The 20,448-nt window shown below is 45.9% G+C and overlaps 3 protein-coding genes across 9 annotated transcripts in view; 1 reads left to right on the forward strand and 2 right to left on the reverse strand.

The window, feature by feature from the left end:
- Positions 1 to 18,088, reverse strand: part of LOC148126681 (uncharacterized) — a 31,158-nt gene extending 13,070 nt beyond the window's left edge. Inside the window, exon 1 of the mRNA XM_087927911.1 lies at positions 17,709 to 18,088. Within this exon, the coding sequence (XP_087784037.1) occupies positions 17,709 to 17,795 (87 nt within the window). The 5' untranslated portion in view covers positions 17,796 to 18,088. The remainder of the gene's footprint in view (positions 1 to 17,708) is intronic.
- LOC113450704 (uncharacterized) overlaps positions 1 to 20,448 on the forward strand; it is a 503,870-nt gene that overhangs the window by 195,006 nt on the left and 288,416 nt on the right. The gene's annotated exons all lie outside the window — the stretch shown is intronic.
- LOC148126682 (uncharacterized) lies at positions 1,366 to 19,016 on the reverse strand. Of its 7 annotated transcripts, none has more exons than XR_015742441.1 (8): positions 18,392 to 19,016; positions 16,985 to 17,102; positions 15,938 to 16,005; positions 14,724 to 14,850; positions 10,342 to 10,409; positions 9,110 to 9,236; positions 3,241 to 6,558; positions 1,366 to 2,804 (listed from the first exon to the last, which is right to left on the reverse strand). XR_015742441.1 is itself a non-coding variant. In XM_087927861.1 (8 exons), the coding sequence occupies exons 3-8, from the start codon at positions 17,091 to 17,093 to the stop codon at positions 4,607 to 4,609; spliced, it is 2,451 nt and encodes an 816-aa protein (XP_087783987.1). In that variant the 5' UTR covers positions 17,094 to 17,102; positions 18,100 to 18,258; positions 18,638 to 18,855; the 3' UTR covers positions 1,366 to 4,606. The 7 variants fall into 7 exon arrangements, 6 of the variants coding, with proteins under 6 accessions (XP_087783987.1, XP_087783985.1, XP_087783984.1 ...); XM_087927861.1 differs by adding an exon at positions 18,100 to 18,258 and having other exon boundaries at positions 1,366 to 6,558; positions 18,638 to 18,855; XM_087927859.1 differs by adding an exon at positions 18,108 to 18,258 and having other exon boundaries at positions 1,366 to 6,558; positions 18,392 to 18,855.

Raw genomic sequence — 20,448 nt, forward strand, 5'->3', positions numbered from 1 at the left:
CCGTGTGTTTATTTATTTACCATGAGAAGGCCCAGGGCTCTGAGTTCAGACCCTGTCGTCGCCAGGAGGCAGGCAGTGAAAAGCCACAGCCCTTGCCACAAACTGAGTTACACCCAGTGGAAGAAGGGATTGCTCATTTTGCCTTGTGTGTTTGGTACCTGTATGACAAGCTTGTTCTCTTGCACCGGCTCCAATCTGCGTCAAAGAGGTTTAGAGTCAGCCTCTTGCCCCCAACAATCTGGGTCCTCATTTTACCAACCCTCGGAAAGATGGAAGGCTTGTTCTAATTATTCTCCTCCGCAAAACTAGCAGATCTTGAAATCACTACCTGTTTGTAAACCTGTGCCCCTTTGTTCCTGGCTCATACCCAACAAATCTAAGCTTCCTGGCCTTTTGCTGTCCTTTTCTCCTGGTACTTTTCAGAATAAGTACCCAGGCATAACTGCCAAAGGTCCTTAAATGAGCTAAAGAGGGTTTCCGTCCAAACAACATGAAATAATGGTGTTTCTTATATTGCCACACTCCATATCCTACTAATGATATAATTCGATGTCTTCGTGGCTTTCCCTCCGTATATTTTATTCATGCCTGCATCAGCAAGCAATGCGTCCTTCATGGTCATTAGCACACTATTCAGTCCCTCAGCCATACCATTTTCAGCCGCCGAATATGGATTCGTTCTTCTATGCCTTATGCCTAGACTGCTTAACCACCTTTGGAACTTCTCAGACATAAACTCTGTTCCCGTCTGTTTGTAACTGGCATACTTTAAACCCATATTGTCGCTCTACAAGTGTTACCCATTGCCCGAATTGTTGAAATACTGCACTTCAGTCTTATTTTTCAGCAAATAACAATACCCGTATCTACTGTAGTCGTCCATTATGACTAAGGCATATCTAGTTCCTCCTAAAGAGGGTGCCATAGGGCCAACCAAATCAGCATGAACTAACTGCAATACTCTTATTCTTGCACTTTTCTTACTTACAGGATGCACTTTGGATTTTGACTCCTTACAAACAGCACAATCCAAACATACATTACATTTCTTTAACTTAAGCACCTCAGCTAGGTCTGGCATTCTCCTCAATACATCAAAACCTGCATGCCCCAATATCCTGTGTAACAAATGTTCACAAATGTCGCGTGTGGAAACATTTGTAAGTACATGTCACAACTATTTTCCTGCCTTCCTAGAACGTACAGGCCATCTTTCTTAAGCCCTCGTGCACGTATCTGTCCATTTTTCCTAATGGTGTACTGCTCCCCCGCAAATAGTATTTCATAATCCTGCCTGTCTAACTTGGATATTGTCAAATTTCCAAGTGATGAAATCCATTTAAAAAGAAAAGAGCAAAGTCCATCTTCCAAAACAATTTCTTTTATTTAGGAAAGCATCAAATTGCCAAAGCCTGTTGTAATGCCAGATCTGACACAACCTGGAATTACACCATATAATATTGGAAATTAGAAACAGCCCCCCAAAATCACATTCCCCAATAGAAGTAAATCAACGTTGCCTGGTGTCATCAATCACCACCAGCAGGTCTCAGCAGGGTCAGCTTTTGTTCCCACAGGAAGGAGAACCTCCTAGCCTAAACAACTCTATCTCCACTCCTCTCACCTTAGGAATGTAGCAAACCTGAAACCCTTCCTCCCCCCATAACCAGCAAAGAGAAAGAAAAGGAATATATAATAAGGCTAAATAAAATGGCTACGCATATGTCAATTTCAGACTTGACGGATATACTCAACAGATTATGTTCTAATGCAGGTACATATAAAACATTATACAATGTATCACGTATTTCTGATATATAACGTTACCTTCCCCGTTTACAGCAGCTTTGTCCATCAGCCACATTGGTTGCAAACCAGAAAATGCTTGTGGATTGTTAGTGATATGCTGGCTCACCCCACTGTCCAACAACTTATTCCTGGTGTGTTCAGTTGTTGACACTGCCAGGGAAAACAACACTGGAGAACCACTTCATATGTGCTGAATAGTCCTGAACCTGTCTCTCTGCTCCTTTTCTCCTCTCAGGGCAGCATCTCTGGAGGTCTCAGTAGAACCACACAGGGGTGGGATTCAAATTTTTAACAACCGGTTCTGTAGTTGTGGCTTAGTTGGTGGGCGTGGCTTGGTGGTCATGTGACTGGGTGGACATGGCTTGGTGGTCATGTTATTGGCTGGGCATGGCCAACTCAATATCACTCACATCGAGGCATGCATCTCCTCGCCTGGCCTTTCATGACTGTGGGGATGCTGCAAGAGTCATAAGTGTGAAAAATGGTCATAAGTCACTTTTTTCAGGGCCATCGTAACTTTGAACGGTCACTCCACACAAGCAAAGTATCAGCAAAGGAGGGGAAAAAAAAACTCCAGAGACATTCCTGAGACAGGAAGTCTAGTCCTGCCAAGAATGTAATAAGGGTTAATGGAGAGGCAGTTTCTGTAAGCAAGACCAGAATGTTTCCTTCCTGCCTTCCTTACAGGATTAGGCCAGTAATTTCTTCTAACAACCCATTCTCCAAACTGACAACAACTGTTAACAACCGGTTCTAGTGAATAGGTGCAAACTGGTAGAATCCCACCCCTGGAACCACGTGTCGCATCTTTTCACTAAGTTCACTGTCCCAGCTGCTCTGCCGCCATCCTGGATCCTAGATGCTAGTCTGTGCTGAGCACCACATACACCTTGTGTGCTTCCGTAAATGTTATTTCCTCTTTCTTCTAACTCAAGGAATGTCCTTCTCATACTCTACAGATTCATGGACATAAACTCCCCCGGCTTCAGCTGTGCCTTATATCAGTAGCCCCCAACCTTTTTTGTGCCGCGGCCTGGTACCGGCATCACAAAATCATCTGTGGCCCGGTACCGGCATCAGCACGCATGGCAAGGTGAGCCGAGCGACCGGCCAGGCAGTTGTCCCCCACTTCTCCCCTCCACCTTCAACTCCTCCTTTGTACTTGTGTCGATGGGCTTCGCGACGGCTTCGAGATGGTCACTCGGCTCGCCTTGCCATGCGTGCTGAAAGAATCCTCGCGCCTTAGTTTTGTTCGAAGCCGCCCCCGCCTCGATGAAACTAAGCTGCGAGGATTCTTTCAGCACCCAAACGCCACTTTCTACCCGGAAAAGCTCACCAGAAGCACTTTTTCATCAAAACAAGATGGTAGCGCCCAGCAAACCGGCAGCCCGGTAGAAATTGTTCCAGGGACCGGTGATTGGGGATCCCTGCCTTATATAATCTCCTATCAGCAACACTTTACTGCAGTTTTTTTTTCATGTATGCACTGTGCAATGCCTCCCAGCACTGTTTTGTAGACTGTAAATGCCTCACTTATATCAGCTGACTGTCCTCCAAAGCCAAAATTATGCTGGCTAAAGCCTTTTCATTTTTCCTCTTATCCCCATCAACTAGGACCATCAGTGGATTAGTAACAATCGTCCACAACTCCTCCCTCTGCAAGTACATCTCCATCTTCACGTTCCAGGAGAGGTAGTTTGTCTCATTCAGCCAAGACACCAAGAAACTTCCTCCCATTATGCCAATGGAGGCCCTATTGCCTGCTTTCTTTCACAAGCCAATAACCACAATTTAAACCACTTATTCTGGTGCAAGCTCCCATTGGGTTTCTCTTCTCTTTAGGCTTTCCAGTCGCTCTGGCCTTCTCTCTGTTCTGGGCCCATAACCTGTCAGAGTGTTTGCACCGTGACTACCATTTTGAGATAATCCAGGAGCAAAACACAACACATAGCGACTTAGACATTTATCGGTGATTTATATACAAGCAAGCTCTCGGAGCTTGTTTTTTTCTTGTAGACGTTTCATTACCATACTAGATAATACCATCGGTGCAATTTGATAATGAAACATGTGAGGCAAAACAACTAAGCTCAGAGAGCACCAAGGACTCCCGCATACCAGGAACTGCTCAATACAATCATAAGCTAAAAAGCATTTCTGGTTTTTCCTTCTTTTGGCCAAATCCACAGAGCACTAGATATTCCAATAGATCATTTTCTTTTATTAGCCCCTTTTCTGAATATCTTTTGCCAACTGTAAATCATTCAGCCTGAACGTTCCCAAGACCATCACTGCAACTCCATGTTATTTTGACAACATTCCAATTTGGGACTCTTTCAATCTTTTATCTTTTAATTTCTTTTATTTATTTCAAGCATTCCTTTTCAAACCGGGATCTTCAACTTTGGACATTTTTAAGACTTGTGGAGTTCAACTCCCAGAATTCGCCAGCCAGCATGGCTGACTGAGGAATTCTGGGAGTTGAAGTCCGCAGGTTTTAAAGTTGGAGACCCCTGATTTAACGTATTTTCTTTGCCAATTCTATTCCATTGATGGTCCTAAAAAGGTTCTCCAGACATTCCTTGCAAAAGAAAGCGTTTTCTGGAAAATAAGGGCGGAATCCGTTCTGAATCTCTCCTCACGCTGTGCATTTTTATGGTTTTCCCACGTGGATTCTTTAGGCCTGATAAGGCTAATCTTCCAACTGAACATAATACCACAGACTATATATTTCTATGGTTTTTCCAGGAGGTCCTACTTTAGGGGAAAAAAAAACATTTGGAATAAAGCTCCCAAGTTAAGATTGTTCTCTTTTGTGGGTCTGTTCATGATGAGAAAGGTGATTTTTCTGGCTGAAGCTTTTTTCACACGTCGCACATTTGTAGGGTTTCTCTCCCGTGTGAATTCTTTTGTGTTGGATAAGGTTCCCCTTATGAGTGAAACTCTTTCCACATTCCAGGCATTTGTATGGTTTTTCTCCCGTGTGGATCTTTTTGTGACTATTAAGGCCACTGTCGCTACTGAAGCTCTTTCCGCACTCCAGACAGCTATATGGTTTTTCCCCCGTGTGGATTCTTATATGGATTTCAAGATGGGAATATCTACTGAAAGCTTTTCCACACTTCAAACACTGATACGGCTTCTCTCCAGTATGGGTTCGTTGATGATATTTAAGGACAAAGCTGTAAGAAAATCTCTTTCCGCACTCGGTGCATTGATACGGCTTCTCTCCCTTGTGCGTTCTTTTATGAGACCTAAGGCAACTCCTTTTATTAAAACCCTTCCCGCACTCCAGACATTTATACGGTTTCTCCTCTATGTGAATATTTTTATGGCAACTGAAGTCACTGCTGCAGCTGAAACACTCCCCGCACTCCTCGCACTTGTAAGGTTTCTCCTCCGTGTGAATCCTTATGTGCTGCAGGAGTTTATAGCTCTGATTGAAGCTTTCTCCACACTCAGAACATTTGAATGGATTCTCTCCCGTGTGAATTTTTTTATGTTGCAAAAGGTAACTCTGCTGTCTGAAATCTTTTCCACACTCCATGCATTTGTAGGGTTTTTCCCCCGTGTGAACCGTTTGATGGCAAATCAAGTAACTTCTCCGACTGAAGCTCTTTCCACATTCTGGGCATGTATATGGTTTCTCCCCTGCGTGCATTCTTCTATGTTGCCAAAGGCCGTTTTTCTGACGGAAGCTCTTTCCACATTCCGGGCATTGATACGGCTTCTCTCCTGTGTGAATTTTTTTATGTTGCAAAAGGCTACAGTTGTGTCTGAAGCTCTTTCCACACTCCGTGCATTTGTAAGGTTTTTCCCCGGTGTGGATCCTTCTATGGCAAACAAGGTCATTGTTGTCGCGGAAGCTTTTCCCACACTCCAAACAAATATACGGTTTCTCCTCCGTATGCCTTCTTACATGCGCTGTAAGGTTTGAACTCCTACTGAATTTCTTTCCACACTGCAGGCACGTATATGGCTTCTCCCCTGTGTGGGTTCGTTGATGTGTTGTAAGCTGGCCTCTCTGATGGAATTTTCTTCCGCACACCAAGCATAGATATGGTTTCTCCCCCGTGTGGATCCTTTCATGTAAGATAAGCGTATATTTCTTGGTGAAAACCTTTTCGCACTGCAGACATTTATAGGTTTTCTCCCCTGTGTGGATCTTTTCATGTGTGGTAAGTTTACCTTTCTGAGTGAATGTCTTTTCACACTGAAGACATTTATAGAGTTTTTCTCTCGAGGGGTTTTTGGGGAATAAAACATTCAATTGTTTCTGATTAAATTCCTTTCCATACTCAGGTGGTTCCGCATTTTTATGGGAAATAAGATGGCTGTTCAAATTGAAAATCCCCCCACTATTTATAAATGTATATGGTGTCTCTTTGATGTATGATGGGTTATATAAAGCAAGAGAGGGAATATGACTGATACTTTGTCCGTTCTCTTCACATTCATATTCTTCCTTTTTATTCTGCATTGGGGAATGTTTACTGAAATCAGAGTTCTCTCTGTCTCTTTTGACACATCGGATATATTTTCCCTCTTCTCCTTGGGGAATTTGCTGGAGTGGGAGGTTACGGATTTCATTGTGACCAGAAGGAGAATATTTCATTCCTTCATTCATTATGCAACTTTTTGAACTCCTTTGTGATGGTCCTTGATTTTCAAGCACGTCTTTTTCAGATTTTATCATTAGGGATACCACCATGCTGGGCTTCTTGTTATTCTCATGCTCCTGCCAATAAACTAATTTGAAAAAAAAGTAAAAAAAAAAAGTTAGTCATTACCATCATCAGCTTAGTTTATTGAATAAGTTTATCAAAAATATAAATATTGCAGAATATACAGCCTCATACTAAGCCCCATTTCATGCTGAATAAACTAAATTATTAATGTATCTGAATTAGAAAACTCCTTTTCAATAGATTTTGTTAGGAATAACATAGGTTACCTAACGTAGTTTGGGTAAAATAATATATATAAACTATGATAGTAAGTTTAAGTGTGTGTCACTTTAAACTGCAAAGCATGTAATTTTGGGGTGCGGTTGTAAACCGCCATAAGAGGGAGCAAGAGAACCTGTTGGATTCCTGACGATTGATGGTTTGATGGATTGATGGTTTGCTAACTGCGTGTTCCCTACTGCTGAGTTGCTGAACATTGAAGGAAGAAAGGAGGTTTTGACTTCTTCATATCTCTACTGCGAGGAGATATATTACTGAACTGATATTTGTAAGTTTACTGACTTCTTTTTTCGACACTGGACTTTGCAACTGAATAATCCCCGGACGGACTGAATTAGTGAATGATATATGGACTGTTTTGACTATGTTATAACTCTTACTGGAATAAACTATTTAACTAGCACAGTGTATCTGTTTTACTGAGGGTAAGCTACAAAAACGTTTATCTCACATATTTTGCCTGACTGCCGTGGAGATTCTGCTAGGGTGTATCCCTAACAGATTTTTACTCCCCAAAGCATTTTATTAGAATACATTTGAATAAAAAAAATTAAAAATAGAATTTAAATTTTAAAAAAATCTGATTTTTTTTAAAAAAATTAAAAAACAATTGATTTTTATCCACCCAGTTTATTTATTCATTTTGTCATGCTTTGTAGTGTATATTGGAGTTGGGAACCCTTTGAGAGCTGTATGCAATGAAATTTCATTTTAATGTCTGACGATTAGTTGTACATTTAAAGTGACTATAAAGTTATTCTAAGCTCTAAATCAGGGCAGGCCTATGACCACTATTATGCATTGGGTCCTGGGTGACCTGGATGGACCCTTGGCTGTCATGATGGCCATGAACTCCTGAGCATATGAATATGTAAGAAACCAGACCATTTGAATGACTGATCAACAAGAGAACCAATCAGCTGCTCACAATGCATGGTTGAATTCCCACTCATGCTAGTAATACTATTACTAAATTTGCAGATGATACAACAGTGGTGGGACTCATCTCCGGGGCGGGATGAGTCTGCCTACCGAGATGAGGTGGACCAGTTGCTTTCATGTGGTGGAGACAATAACTTAGTCCTCAACATCATTAAGAACAAGGAGCTTATAGTGGACTATAGAAGGAATAGATCAGACATCCAGCCCTTGCTTATCAATGGAGACCGCGTGAAGCAATTGGCCAGTTTCTGGGTGTTACCAAAAAAGAGGATCTGACCTGAGGTGCTCACATTGCAGCCCTGGTCAAAAGGGCCCAGCAGAGATTAAACTACCAGAGACTTCTCAGAAAACAATAACCGAATGGAAAAACTGCTGGTGACCTTCTACTGCTGCATCATAGAAAGTATCTTAACTTACTGCACCTGTGCAGTAAGTGCACCTGGGAGATAGGAAAGCACTCCAGAGGGTGAACGTCATTGCCCAGAGGATCATTGGTTGCCCTCTCCCCTCTTTGGAAGAGCTTTATAGCTCCCGCTGCTTTAAGAAAGTTCAAAACATTCTCAAAGGTCCATCTCATCCTGGGCACCCTTTTTTTGAACTATTACCATCTGGCTGATGGTACAGGACAAATGGGCTGAAAAATAGCTTTTATCCCAGGGCAGTAACTCTATTGTATTCTACTGCATAGTGCAATCCATCTCTCTCTCTCATCTTTCTTTCTCCATTTCTCATCTCTCTCATCTCTTTCTTCCTCTCCCTCTCTCTTCCTCTCCCTCCAGCTTACTCATTTCTCTCTCCCTCTTTCTTCCCCTTCTCTCTCTCTCATTTGTTTCTCTCTTTCCTCTCTCGCATTCTCTCCCTCCATCATTTTCTCATTTCTTTCTCTCCCCTTTCCCCTCTCTCATCTCTTTCGCATGTGTGCGCGCACACACACACACGAGTGGATACCCTCCGGGGTGGTGGCTCCTCATTCAGGGATGCAAACATTTGTGTTTGACCCGAGGGGGGGCATGGCGTGGCTAATGACGTCAAACTGACCACGCCCCCACCCCCAGAGGTCAAACTGATGCGTCCCTGAATGAAATTACATTTGACGCCTCCGACTTAAGAGAACTGGGCAGAGGAGAATCAGAAGAATTACAAGATCCCTTCCAATATGATGATCCTCTGATCAATAAGTAGCCTTGAAGTAAGAGAATAAAAGCTCAGTTGAGAAAGGCTCCTGGGAAGAACCTAGCAATTTCTCCAAGTATTTACTTTGGAATCACAATTAAAAAAAAAAAAAATGAAAACAGACTGTCTCCCTCAACCTTGAAGATGTTTTGTCAGACTTTGGACGATAAAAAAGACTTTCCACAATTAACTGAATCCAGATTAAAAGGGATCCTTACCCAGAGCAGCCATATTCCTAGAATTCTCCAGCATGACTTCTCCATATAAAGCTCTCTGACTGGGATCCAGCAGCTCCCACTCATCCTCTGTGAAATACACAGCCACCTCCTCAAAGGTTACCGAGCCCTGGAATTCGAAGGATACATGTTCCTCAGGAGAAATGCCAGAAACCTCCCTTCCACGTTTCCAATAGCTTAAAAACGAGTTTCATAAGAGAGAAAACGCTCTATACTCTAATCCCTAACCCCAGCTGTTGAAATAAAGAAAAAAGGGTTTGGGGACTAGTGTGTTTGTTAGTGTCTCAATAAGCCTTGGTCAGAACAGAGGCTGGGGAGGACCATGGGTCAGTCCTGGAGTCTGGGGAAGGCTCTGATGAGTGCTCTGCATCGAAGGCAGAGATGGGGCCAGGGCCATCCAACAATTATCAGCTGCCGGAGTTGAAGATCAGTGAGGCAGAAGAACAATTGGAGCCTTTTCCTAATGTGCGCATGCACAGAGCTGTCAGGAGAAGGGAACAGTTAAGGAACAAGGGTCAACTCGGGAGTAAAGGCACAGGTGGAGGGTGAATGGTCCCTCCCATAGGGAGTAAATAGGAGAGAAAGGGGAGTGATGTTTGCAGGAGACAATTAGTTCTTTTATTTATTTATTTGTTTGTTTGTTTGTTTGATTTGATTTGTCAATCCCTTACAAGATAATAGGTCTAAGTATAAACCTGAGTAAGAATACAGGAAATAGGTATGAATAAATGGGGACAATGGGACAGGGACAGTAGGCACAATGGTGCACTTATGCACGCCCCTTTGCACTTAGGCATGCCCCTTCGTTAATTTAATTAGAGAGAAGATCTGTTTATCTAAGTTTGTGACTCCCGGGTATTTCCTCGTACAGCGTTGCGCTTGGAAGCTATCGGCCTGGCAATTCTCCATGCCTGATAAGGTCTGTGGCTGCAATTCACCCTTGAAAGACTGTTTGCTGGGACTTCGCTGGATGTGAAGGATAGGAATTCACATTAGCCAAATAAAAAAGAGGGTTTTGTCGAGACAAGGAGTCTGTTTCGTGACTTTGTGAAGCCTTCCTGCCCGCAATCAGGAAGCAGCCATCTTGAACAACGAATGAAAGCCAAATTTTGATCTCAACGTTTGAAATAAACTCAGTGTGGACGCTCATGGCACAAATGCCCAACTTCTTCCTCTTCCGCGGATGTTCCAGCCCTAATGAGGCTCCTCCTCACCTGAGATGTTGCAGCTCGGCCCGACAGAGGAGATGCTTCAGTGGTTTCCATCCACAACCTTGGCTTTCCTGTGATCAAGATAAAAGGAGACGGAGAAAGAATAGCAATATCACTTATATACCGCTTCACGGGGCTTTTAGAGCCCCTCTCTAAGCACTTTACAGAGTCAGCCTCTTGCCCCCAACAATCTGGGTCCTCATTTAACCCACCTCAGAAGGATGAGTCAGCCTTGAGCCTGAGGGGCGGGGCGGGGCTTGAACTGCCAAACTGCTGGCAATAAGCAGTCAGCAGAAGTAGCCTGCAGTACTGCACTCTAACCACTGCGCCACCGTGGCTTAAGACTTATATACAGCTTCATAGTGCTTTACAGCACTGCCTGAGCAGTTTACCGAGTCAGCCTATTGCCCAGCAGCCAAGAGGGAGAAGGAGAAGGCGGCGGCTCCTGCTAGCTCCACAGACAATGCTAGTGGCCCCTGTTGTCCCCTTCTCTCTCTCGGCTGCTGGGAGAAACTGTGTGAAGAAGGGAACGGCAGCTTTAGCAAAGGAATAAAAGGAAGGAACGGATCAGACATCCAGCCCTTGCTTATCAATGGAGACCGAGTGGAGCAAGTGGCCAATTTTAAGTTTCTGGGTGCTACCCTAAAAGAGGACCTGACCTGGGGTACTCGCATTGCAGCCCTGGTCAAAAGGGCCCAGCAGGGATTATACTACCTGAGGCTTCTCAGAAAACAACAACTGAATGAAAAACTGCTGGGGACCTTCTACCGCTGCACCATAGAGAGTATCTTAACTTACTGCACCTCTGTATGGTTTGCCAGTTGCACAGTGGCACATAGGAAAGCACTCCAGAGGGTTAATGTCATTGCCCAGAGGATCATGGGTTGCCCTCTCCCCTCTTTGGAAGAGCTTTATAGCTCCCGCTGCCTTCAGAAAGCTCAAAACATTCTCAAAGATCCATCTCATCCCAAGAACCCTTTTTTCTGAACTATTACCATCTGGCAGACGGCACAGAATAATAAAAACAAGGACAAATAGGCTGAAAAACAGCTTCTACCCCAGGGCAGTAGCTCTTTTGAATTTTGCTGTATTTCATGGTCATGGTCACGATGTGCACCGAAGATGGTGTTTGATTTCACTGTACGAGGTGCAATGACAATAAAGTAAACTAAAAACTGATTTTACTGGTTCCCCTTGGCTAACACCCAGCGAAGGAGAAGCTGCTCTGCCACAAACGGGCAGAGACGAGCGGTGAGAGGCGTGTCCAAGCAACGCTCCTGTGCCGATAGAAACCTCCCCTTTCCCCTGTGGAAAGATCGGGGCCTTTTTATGTTGTCCTAGGCCAAGCCCTGGGGATGCTCCGGGCCTTCGAAGGCATGGGCAGCCCAGCTCTCAGCTTCTGCGGGGCCTCTGGGCGGCTGCCGTCCATTCGCCCTCCCCTCTGCCTCGGATCCTGCTGTTCGCAACGGGGGACGCACTTTCCGATCAGCCTAGCTGGCGGCGGCGGGGAACAGGCACCCCACTCTGCGCCTGCTTCTCTGCCATTATACATGGGCCTGGATCACACCTTGGGCACCACTAGATGGCCCAAATGTACCGTGACGAAGGCCACACTTAGGCTTTGCCATTTGCTAACAAGCCCCTCTCCGGTCACAACACCAATGTCAGGGCTCCAACAAATCCACCTCCATTCAAATCCTAAGTCTCTAGCGGCATCTCTCAAAGTAAAAAAAAAAATTTATTAGAAGTGGCCATATTGGCGTTAGCTGGGTGCAGCCGACACTAAAATACATCATTCATTTCCCCCTTGACCCTAGTCTTCCCCCCACCCCCTGGAAGTCTATTCTCCAATGGGACACATCCATAGCCAAGAGTCATCAATCATGCTCTCCAGGAATAATCTTGTGCGCCGACAACTTTGGGCTGCCAGGGCGATTATCTGAGGCATTTAAGGAATGCACTGTTTTCCCCCACTCCCTTTCTGCTGGCAACCAGAAGACCAAAGGAATATTATTATTTTTTTATCCTTACCTTTAGGGAACTGCCTCAAAGATGGCACGGCAAGAGAAAAGGCAGCCGCGTGTGTTGCCACTGCCTTCCAGGCCAGCCCTGGAAAAGCCTGCCCTCACAATTGGGACTCCCTTTCTTCCGGCGCTCGTGCGAGGAACCCTGGAGCTTAGCGGTGGCACGTTGTATGCCTTAATAAGCCCGCCGGTGGCCTCAGGGTGCCTTTCCTCCCCAGTGTGGCTCTAATTCTTTAAAAAAATGTGGGTTCTCGCGTGAGCGCTGGGAGAAAAGGAGTCCGATTGGGAGGGCAGGCTTTTCCAAGGCCAGTCCTAGAGGGAGGCAGAGATCAGTGCGCCTCTCCTCCTCGTGGTTCTAATTCTTTGCGATCTTTAGATGGCCTTTTATTTTGTCAGCCCAAGGGCGGAGGGGGGAAAGAAGGGGCTTGGAATGGTATGTGTCATGCCCCTGTCGGAATCTGATTCGGAGGGGTAGCCGAGCAGCCGACAGGGAGTGGGAATGTGGCCCTGTTGGCTGTGGAAGAAACTGGAGAAGGGCAAAATCCGGCTGGGCAGAGCAGGGAAGAGGTAGAACAGGGAAGAGGGAATTCGGAGGAAGACCCAGGCCCACATCCTCTTCACCCTAGGGCATGCAGGGAGGAACAGAGAAGGGAGCAACATGAGTTGCATGACTTATGGGGGAGGAAAGGGCCCTGATTCCCTTCATTAACTGCATCTGGGAAACCAGGATTTAAAAAGGGAAGCTGAACACAAGTTGTTGGGAGCAAATTGTGAATTATCTGGTATCGTCGAGGCTTATCTGTGTTTCTGGTGTCTTCCCAACTGTGTGTGTTTTGCTGGCCTTTCAAGTCTGCAATTCCTTCTCCTGCCATGTCAAGTTAATTACTGCAGTGTGGTTTATTTGGATTTTTATTTACAGTTTGTATGTACTTTGTTTTCAGACTGAACTTCCTCCACTTAAAGACTGTTCCTGGGAGAGTTTTTCTCTAGCCGAAGGTAACCTGGACATTGGGGGTAAAGTTGGAGATAATAAAGGGACTCTTCTTGCTTATTTCACTGTGTTGCCTTTGTGCCATGCCCCTTTGGGTCATCACAGCATGTAGGAAATCTGTCTCTGCAGCATCCATTGTTTGCCAGCGGGCAGGCAGTGAGGCGGCGGTGGCAGCAGGCAAGCATGCTGGGCAGGGGTGGGATTCAAATTTTTTAACAACTGGTTCTGTGGGCGTGGCTTAGTTGGTGGGCGTGGCTTGGTGGTCATGTGACCGGGTGGACATGGCTTGGTGGTCATGTTATTGGCTGGGCGTGGCCAACTCAATATCACTCACATCGAGGCACGCATCTCCTCGCCTGGCCTCTCATGACTGTGGGGATGCTGCAAGAGTTGTAAGTGTGAAAAATGGTCATAAGTCACTTTTTCCAGGGCCATTGTAACTTTGAATGGTCACTCTACACAAGCGAAGTACCAGCAAAGGAGGGGAAAAAACCTCCAGAGACGTTCCTGAGACAGGTCTAGTCCTGCCAAGAATGTAATAAGGGTTAATGGAGAGGCAGTTTCTGTAAGCAACACCAGAATGTTTCCTTCCTGCCTTCCTTACAGGATTAGACCATCATTTCTTCTAACAACTGGTTCTCCAAACTGCTTAGAATGTTAACAACCGGTTCTAGAGAATAGGTGCAAAGTGGTAGAATTCCACCCCTGATGCTAGGCCACGTCGGAGGCAGCTAGGCCGGGATTCCGGCCTTGCTGCTTGCAGTCACTCACCCAGGCAGATCAGGGCAGCTCAGCGCCGCATGGGATGCAGCCCATGTGATCGAGAAAAGCCAGGGCCCAGCAGCAGCTATGCCGGACAGCAGATGAAATGAGGAGTGACTGGGCGGGGCGGGGGTGGGCCAGCCAGAATTATCGCTACCGGTTCTCCTGAACCCGGCTAGATCCCACCACTGCGTTTAATACATTTCTATCCTATCCGTCCCACGGTAAAGTTTGCCCACAAGTATCAAGAAATCTCTGAAAAATATCATGTTTGAACTACAAACCGAAATGGAATCTTTCTGGCAAGGATAAGAATTTGTAAACACGCAGAAGGTATGACCTTGAGGAACAAGAAGAACAACCATTACCAAGACAACAGTTAAATAAAAGAAACCTGACTTCAGGGCGGAGAAATTGTCTCAGAAAAATACCTTCCTTGTTATGACAAAGAGAAAAGGAAGGGAGGACTGAAGCAGATGGGGGAGGTGATACAATGGGCGAAACGAAAACAGAATGTCTCCCTCAACCTTGGACATGCTTTGTCAGAGTTTGGACAGTAAAAAAGACTTTCCACACTTAACTGAATCCAATTGAAAAGGGATCCTTACCCAGAGCAGCCACATTCCTAGAATTCTCCAGCATGACTTCTCCATATAAAGCTCTCTGACTGGGATCCAGCAGCTCCCACTCGTCCTCCGTGAAATACACAACCACCTCCTCAAAGGACACCAAGCCCTGGAATTTGAAGGATATATGGTCCTCAGCAGAAGTGCCAGAAACCTCCCTTCCACATTTCCAATATCCTAAAAATGAGTTTCATGAGAGAGAAAATGCTCCTTTTCCGACATAATATACTGCTAGGTTTAATAACTCTCTCTCTCTGGCCAGCTTCCTGTCTCATTGGAATTTCTTCCTTCCCCAATTCATCTTAGATAAGCCAGTTTGTCGCATCTCCTTTTGTGTCAAAACTTCCTCTTTTTTTTAGACAAGCTGCCGTTTTGATGTAAAAACATCCATACCTCACAGATATAAAACGTTTAACTGGATCTGCTTCGACGCATGCCATAATGTAACTGCTCTGATTTGTTTTAAATGGTTGTGAGTTGGTCTATTAATGTTTTAACGGAAGTTAAGAAATTGAAAATGGCTCAGTGCTTTCATTTTTGTGCTAGCTGGTTCCTTTTTTTTCCACATTCCTCAGCATTTATTCTGAAGAAACTACTGTAAAGCAGTGCAAATTCAAGAAACTTGACTCCTTAAATAAAGGAACTGATTCCTTAAATGATCTCAATATCTGAACATGAATGTAATGGGCCAGGAGGAAAAGTTCCTATTAGGACAATGGTCCTTACAACGGAAATCTAAGTCTGGGACAGAAATGTAATTTGAGAACATTTCTTAGGTGTCATACGGCCTAGTTCTCAGGAAGGTGGCAGGAGCTCTCAGACTTCCAAGATTCTGTTACTATAACCCCTTAAAGGTCTCCAAACTTGACAGCTGTAAGACTTGTAGACTTCAACTCCCAGAATACCTGAGCTAACATGACTGGAGGAGGAATTCTGGGAGTTGAAGGCCACAAGTCTTACAGCTGACAAGTTTGAAGACCTTTGCTTATAACCCTACAGAGAAAGTCGGATTACTTGCCATAACTCTGGTTTTCAATTTGGTCTACCTTGGAGGACTAACTCTTCAGTAGGTTATGCTTAAGCAATCATCTTGATCTATGAATGAAGCCAAATTTTGATCTCAACCTCCTTTGTGTGGATGTTCATGACACAAATGCCCCTCCTGCAGATGTTCCTGCCCTAATGAGGCTCCTCACCTGAGATGTTGCAGCTCCACCTGACAGAGAAGGCATTTCACTGGTTTCCATCCACAGTCTTGGCTTCCCTGTGATCAAGATAAAAGGAGATGGATAAAGAATAGCAACAGCAATAGCACTTTAGCCATAGCACTTATATACCACTTCACAGTGTTTTTACAGCCTTCTCCAAGCGGTTTAGAGAGTCAGCCTCTTGCCCCCAAAAATCTGGATCCTCATTTTTACCCACTTCGGAAGGATGGAAAGCCGAGTCAACCTTGAGACGGTAAGACCCAAACTGCCAAGAATCAGCAGTTAGCAGAAGTAGCTTGCAGTACTGCTGTCAGGGCTCCGGCATCCACCCCCATTCAAATCATGAGTCTGTACAGCATCTCTCAAGAGTTTAAAGATTTATTAGGAATGAAACATGCCAGTGCTACCTGGGTGTAGCTGACACTGAGATACATCATTCATTTCACCCTTGACCCCGGTCTTTCTCCCACCCCCTGGATGTATCTTATCCAATGGACACATCCATAGCCAAGAGTCATCAATCATGCTCTCCAGAAATAATCTTGCAGTGCCAGAAGCTTCGGTTGCCTAGAAATCTTATCTATAAGCATTTAAGGAATGTACTACTCCCTTTCTGCTGGCAACTCTAAAAGACCAGAGAAATATTTTTGAGTTGACAACTGCATTCTAACCACTGCTCCGCCATGGCTTAACACTTATATACAGCTTCACAGTGCTTTTTACAGCACTGTCTGAGCAGTTTACAGAGTCAGCTTATTGCCCTCAACAATCAGGATCCTCATTTTGCAAACCTTGGAAGGATGGAAGGCTGAGTCAGCCATGAGCCGATCAGGATCGAACACCTGGCAGTGGGCAGAGTTAGCCTGCAATGCTGCGTTTTTAACCACTGCATCACCTTGTTTTGGAATATTTGGAAGCTGGGTGAGCCTGCTTGTTGGAACACGCTATAAATTAAAAGCCGGAGTGATGTGTAGAAGAGACAGAAGAATGAAATGACTCCAGGATAACTGCCTGCAGAAGCAACCTTTCACTTACATGGCAACAAGACCTGAGTTGGATCCTCCTCTGAGAAATCCAACAGCTGCTCCATAGAGAGACCAGAGAGGTCTTCTCCACCTTCAGGAGGTACGGTGTCCATCTTCATCGTCTGGCCCTGCAATTTAAAATATAGCCAGGGTCAGAAGAACAAAAGAAGAACAAAAGTTAAAACAATTAAACACTGGAAGAAGGGGATTCTCCTCTGCCTCCAAAACTGGACAATATCCCTTAATGGAGATGTACCTGGGATTCCCTTTTCCTGCCGTGGAATAATCTGGAGGGGAAAACAGGATTCTGGCACTGGAAATGGAGGGAAACCAAAGTCTCTTCTGTTGTTATGACTTGCATTTGCGTCTCCAAAGCTGGACTGTATTATAACCAGAATTGGAGATGCAAATTCCCCCTTTCCTCCTGTGGAATAATAATATGGATGGGAAACCAGAACTTTGGGACTGAAATTGGAAGGAAAGGAAAGCATCTCTTTGAGCAGGGCAAGGGAACTGGATCTTCCTCCCAGAAGACCCTCACCTTCCGTTGTTAAGTTCGAACGGTCACTAAATGAACTGTTGTAAATTGAGGACTACCTGTAATCTGGGTGGGGATTGTAGGACTGAAATTGGAGGGAAACCAGAGCATCTTAACAGATAATCAGAGTTGGAAGGGACCCTGTAGGTCATCTAGTCCAAACCCCCCCCACCCACCCAAGAGGGAGACCCTACACTATTTCTGACAGATGGCAGTCCAATCTCTTCTTGAAGGTCTCAAGTGATGGCGCTCCCACAACTTCCAAGGTCAACTTCTGTTCCATGGGTTGAGTGTTCTCACTGTCAGAAAGTTTCCCCTTATGTCCAGGTCTTCTACTGATAGGATCTGCCTTTGAGCCGGGCAAGGGAACTGGATCTTCCTCCTGGGAGGGGATAGACCCTCACCTTCCCTTGTAACTCCGGTCACTAAAAATGGTTGTAAAGCGAGGACTACCTGTAATCTGGGTGGAAAAACCGGATTCTGGCACTGAAAATGGAAGGAAACCAGAGCATCTTCCATTGACAGGACCTGCCTTTGAGCCGGGCAAGGGAACTGGATCTTCCTCCCGGAAGGGGATAAACCCTCACCTGCTCACCTGCCTTCGCTCCTGGGATGGAAGAGATCTGAGTGGGAAGCCTCAGTTCCAACCTTCATTGGGGTCTCCAAAGCTGGACGGTGTCCTATCCATAGCTGGAGATGGGAATTCCCTTGGATTTCCCTTCCTCCTCCTCCTCCTGTGGAATAAACTGGAGAGGGGGGAAAGAGGAGCCTGGGACTGAAAAATGAAGGGAAACCAACGTCTCTTCTATTGCTCCCTGCTAGTTAAAAGGAAACCACGCCAACAGGAGATCCTCCAGAGAGGGGACAGCCCCTCCTCACCTGCCTCCCTTTTCCTGGGGCCGAGGAGACGTGAGCGGGGCAGCCCGGCCAGGAACCTCTCCGAGATCCCCCGCTCCACCCGCCGGGAGCTCGGCTGTTGCTCCTCTCGGGGCTTCAGCCAGCCCGGGGCGAAGCTGCCAGAGCTCCCGGGAGCCCCAAAGCGGCGGAAGCGCTCGGGCTCTGAGCCTGCGTGGCTCCGTCCCGTCCCGTCCTTCCCCCTCGGGCTCAGCGGCGCTGTGTCCCGACCTCCTCGTCGTCCTCCTCCTCCTCCGCAAGGCCTTCGGGCTGCCGCTTCCCCTTTCTCCTACCCGGCCAGCTTCCAGTCTAGACGTCCAGCCGCTCCGCCCTGAATTCCCCTTCCCTGGGGAGGGGGGGAAAAATAAAATGTTCTCTTCTTCCCCCCCCCCTCCGTTTTTCCCAAATGGTTTCGCCTTGGAAAAACGGAAAGGCCAACGCTCTCCCGGAAGGCGAGCGAGAGCCTCTTCCTAGAGAGGCTAAGCTCTCCTTTTCCCCTCCCCCCTTTAAAAGGTGTCCTGCGTCCATCCCTCTTGCGGGTGGCCACTCCTGGTAATACAGGCAGTCCTCGACTTCCGACGGTTCCTTCCTCCGTTCTCCAAAGTTACAATAGCCCTGTTTTTAAAAAAAGTGACTTACAACCTAGAACGCTTGGCAACTGACTCATATTTATGACGGGGTCATCATAAGTTTTCCTGAGAAGGAACAAAAAAAAAATCCATGGAGGGATGCTAGATTCATTGAAAACCCGGGTTACTAATTTAACACGTGCCCCGATTCACTTAATGGCGGTGGCAAGGGAGGTCGTTAAACAGGGGCAAAAGTCCCTTAGCAAACCTCTCACTTAGCGACATCAATTCTGCGCCCAATTGTGGCCGTGAGTCGTAGGGGCTCCCTGTGTTCTTAAGCCATGGCAGGGCTCTCTCAAAGGTTGGAAGGGGATTCTTCTGGACTCAAGGGAGGATTTTGTCTTGCAACTGGACTAAAACAGGGTCCCACCCCAACCAATCCATGGACCGGCACCGAGCCACGCAAAATAGCAATGCCCCATCCACAGGATGCAGGCAGCATGGAAAACCACGTCCCCTCCGATGTGCAAAATGGCCCCCTCTTTCCATGGAACTGGAGCAGATTGGACAGCTGTGATGACCCAGGGTGGGATACAAAATAAACACAGTCACAAAAAACAGGTGAAGCCCCTTTTCTTCCTTCACGTTGCTTCAAAGCTCCAAATATCCTTGCCTGGAGACAAAAAAACTCCCCCACAGGCAGGTAAAAAAAGGAGGAAATGCTGTTTAAACTAAAAAAAAAAAAAAGCCTATAAATTATAAAGAGGAAAAAAACCCCACAAACCACACTGAAGCAATTAAGGGAAGCAGGCAAGGTAAGGGCTTGAAAACATCCACGGATATTGGAACACACACCAGGAAGGACGCCAAATTCAGAGAGGAACCACAGACTAGAGATATTTCCATGCTTTTGTTTCCAGCACTGGCCCATCCGCATGTCCATCCTTTTAACCAGTTCTCACAGCTGCAGCCCATGAAGAGGATCAAGGCCCTTTCCTCCCCCTAGACCACACCATTCACACCTCTCCCTTTATCCTCTCCTCCCTGCTGTGCCCTAGGATGGAGGGGGGATGGGCCTGGGTCTTCCTCTGACTGCCCAGCCGGCCTCTGCCCTTCCCCAGCCTCCTCCACAACCTCTGGAGCCATACCTCCACTCCCTGTCAGCTGTTCCTCCTCTCCCTTGGAATCAGTCTCAATAGGAGCATGACAACAACACTCCAGAAGGTTAACGTCATTGCCCAGAGGATCATTGGTTGCCCTCTCCCATCTTTGGAAGAGCTTTATAGCTCCTGCTGCCTTAAGAAATTTCAAAGCATTCTCAAAGGTCCATCTCATCCTGGGAACCCCTTTTTTAAAAAACTATTACCATCCAGCAGATGGTATAGGACAATAAAAACAAGGACAAATAAGCTGAAAAACAGCTTCTATCCCAGGGCAGGAGCTCTGTTGAATTCTTCTGTATGGTGCAGTGTT

This window comes from Pseudonaja textilis, chromosome 2 (genome assembly GCF_049901715.1).
Source record: "Pseudonaja textilis isolate UNSWEBS1 chromosome 2, rPseTex1.2, whole genome shotgun sequence".
Taxonomy (NCBI): Eukaryota; Metazoa; Chordata; class Lepidosauria; order Squamata; family Elapidae; genus Pseudonaja; species Pseudonaja textilis.

Coding starts and splice junctions, on each gene's coding strand:
- LOC148126682 (XM_087927856.1), bottom strand. CDS start 17,093: ATGAAGATGGACACCGTACCTCCTGAAGGTGGAGAAGACCTCTCTGGT. Junction 16,006..16,984: donor AACTCAGGTCTTGTTGCCAT/GTAAGTGAAAGG, acceptor TCTTGATCACAG/GGAAGCCAAGACTGTGGATG. Junction 14,851..15,937: donor GTGGAGCTGCAACATCTCAG/GTGAGGAGCCTC, acceptor TTCAAATTCCAG/GGCTTGGTGTCCTTTGAGGA.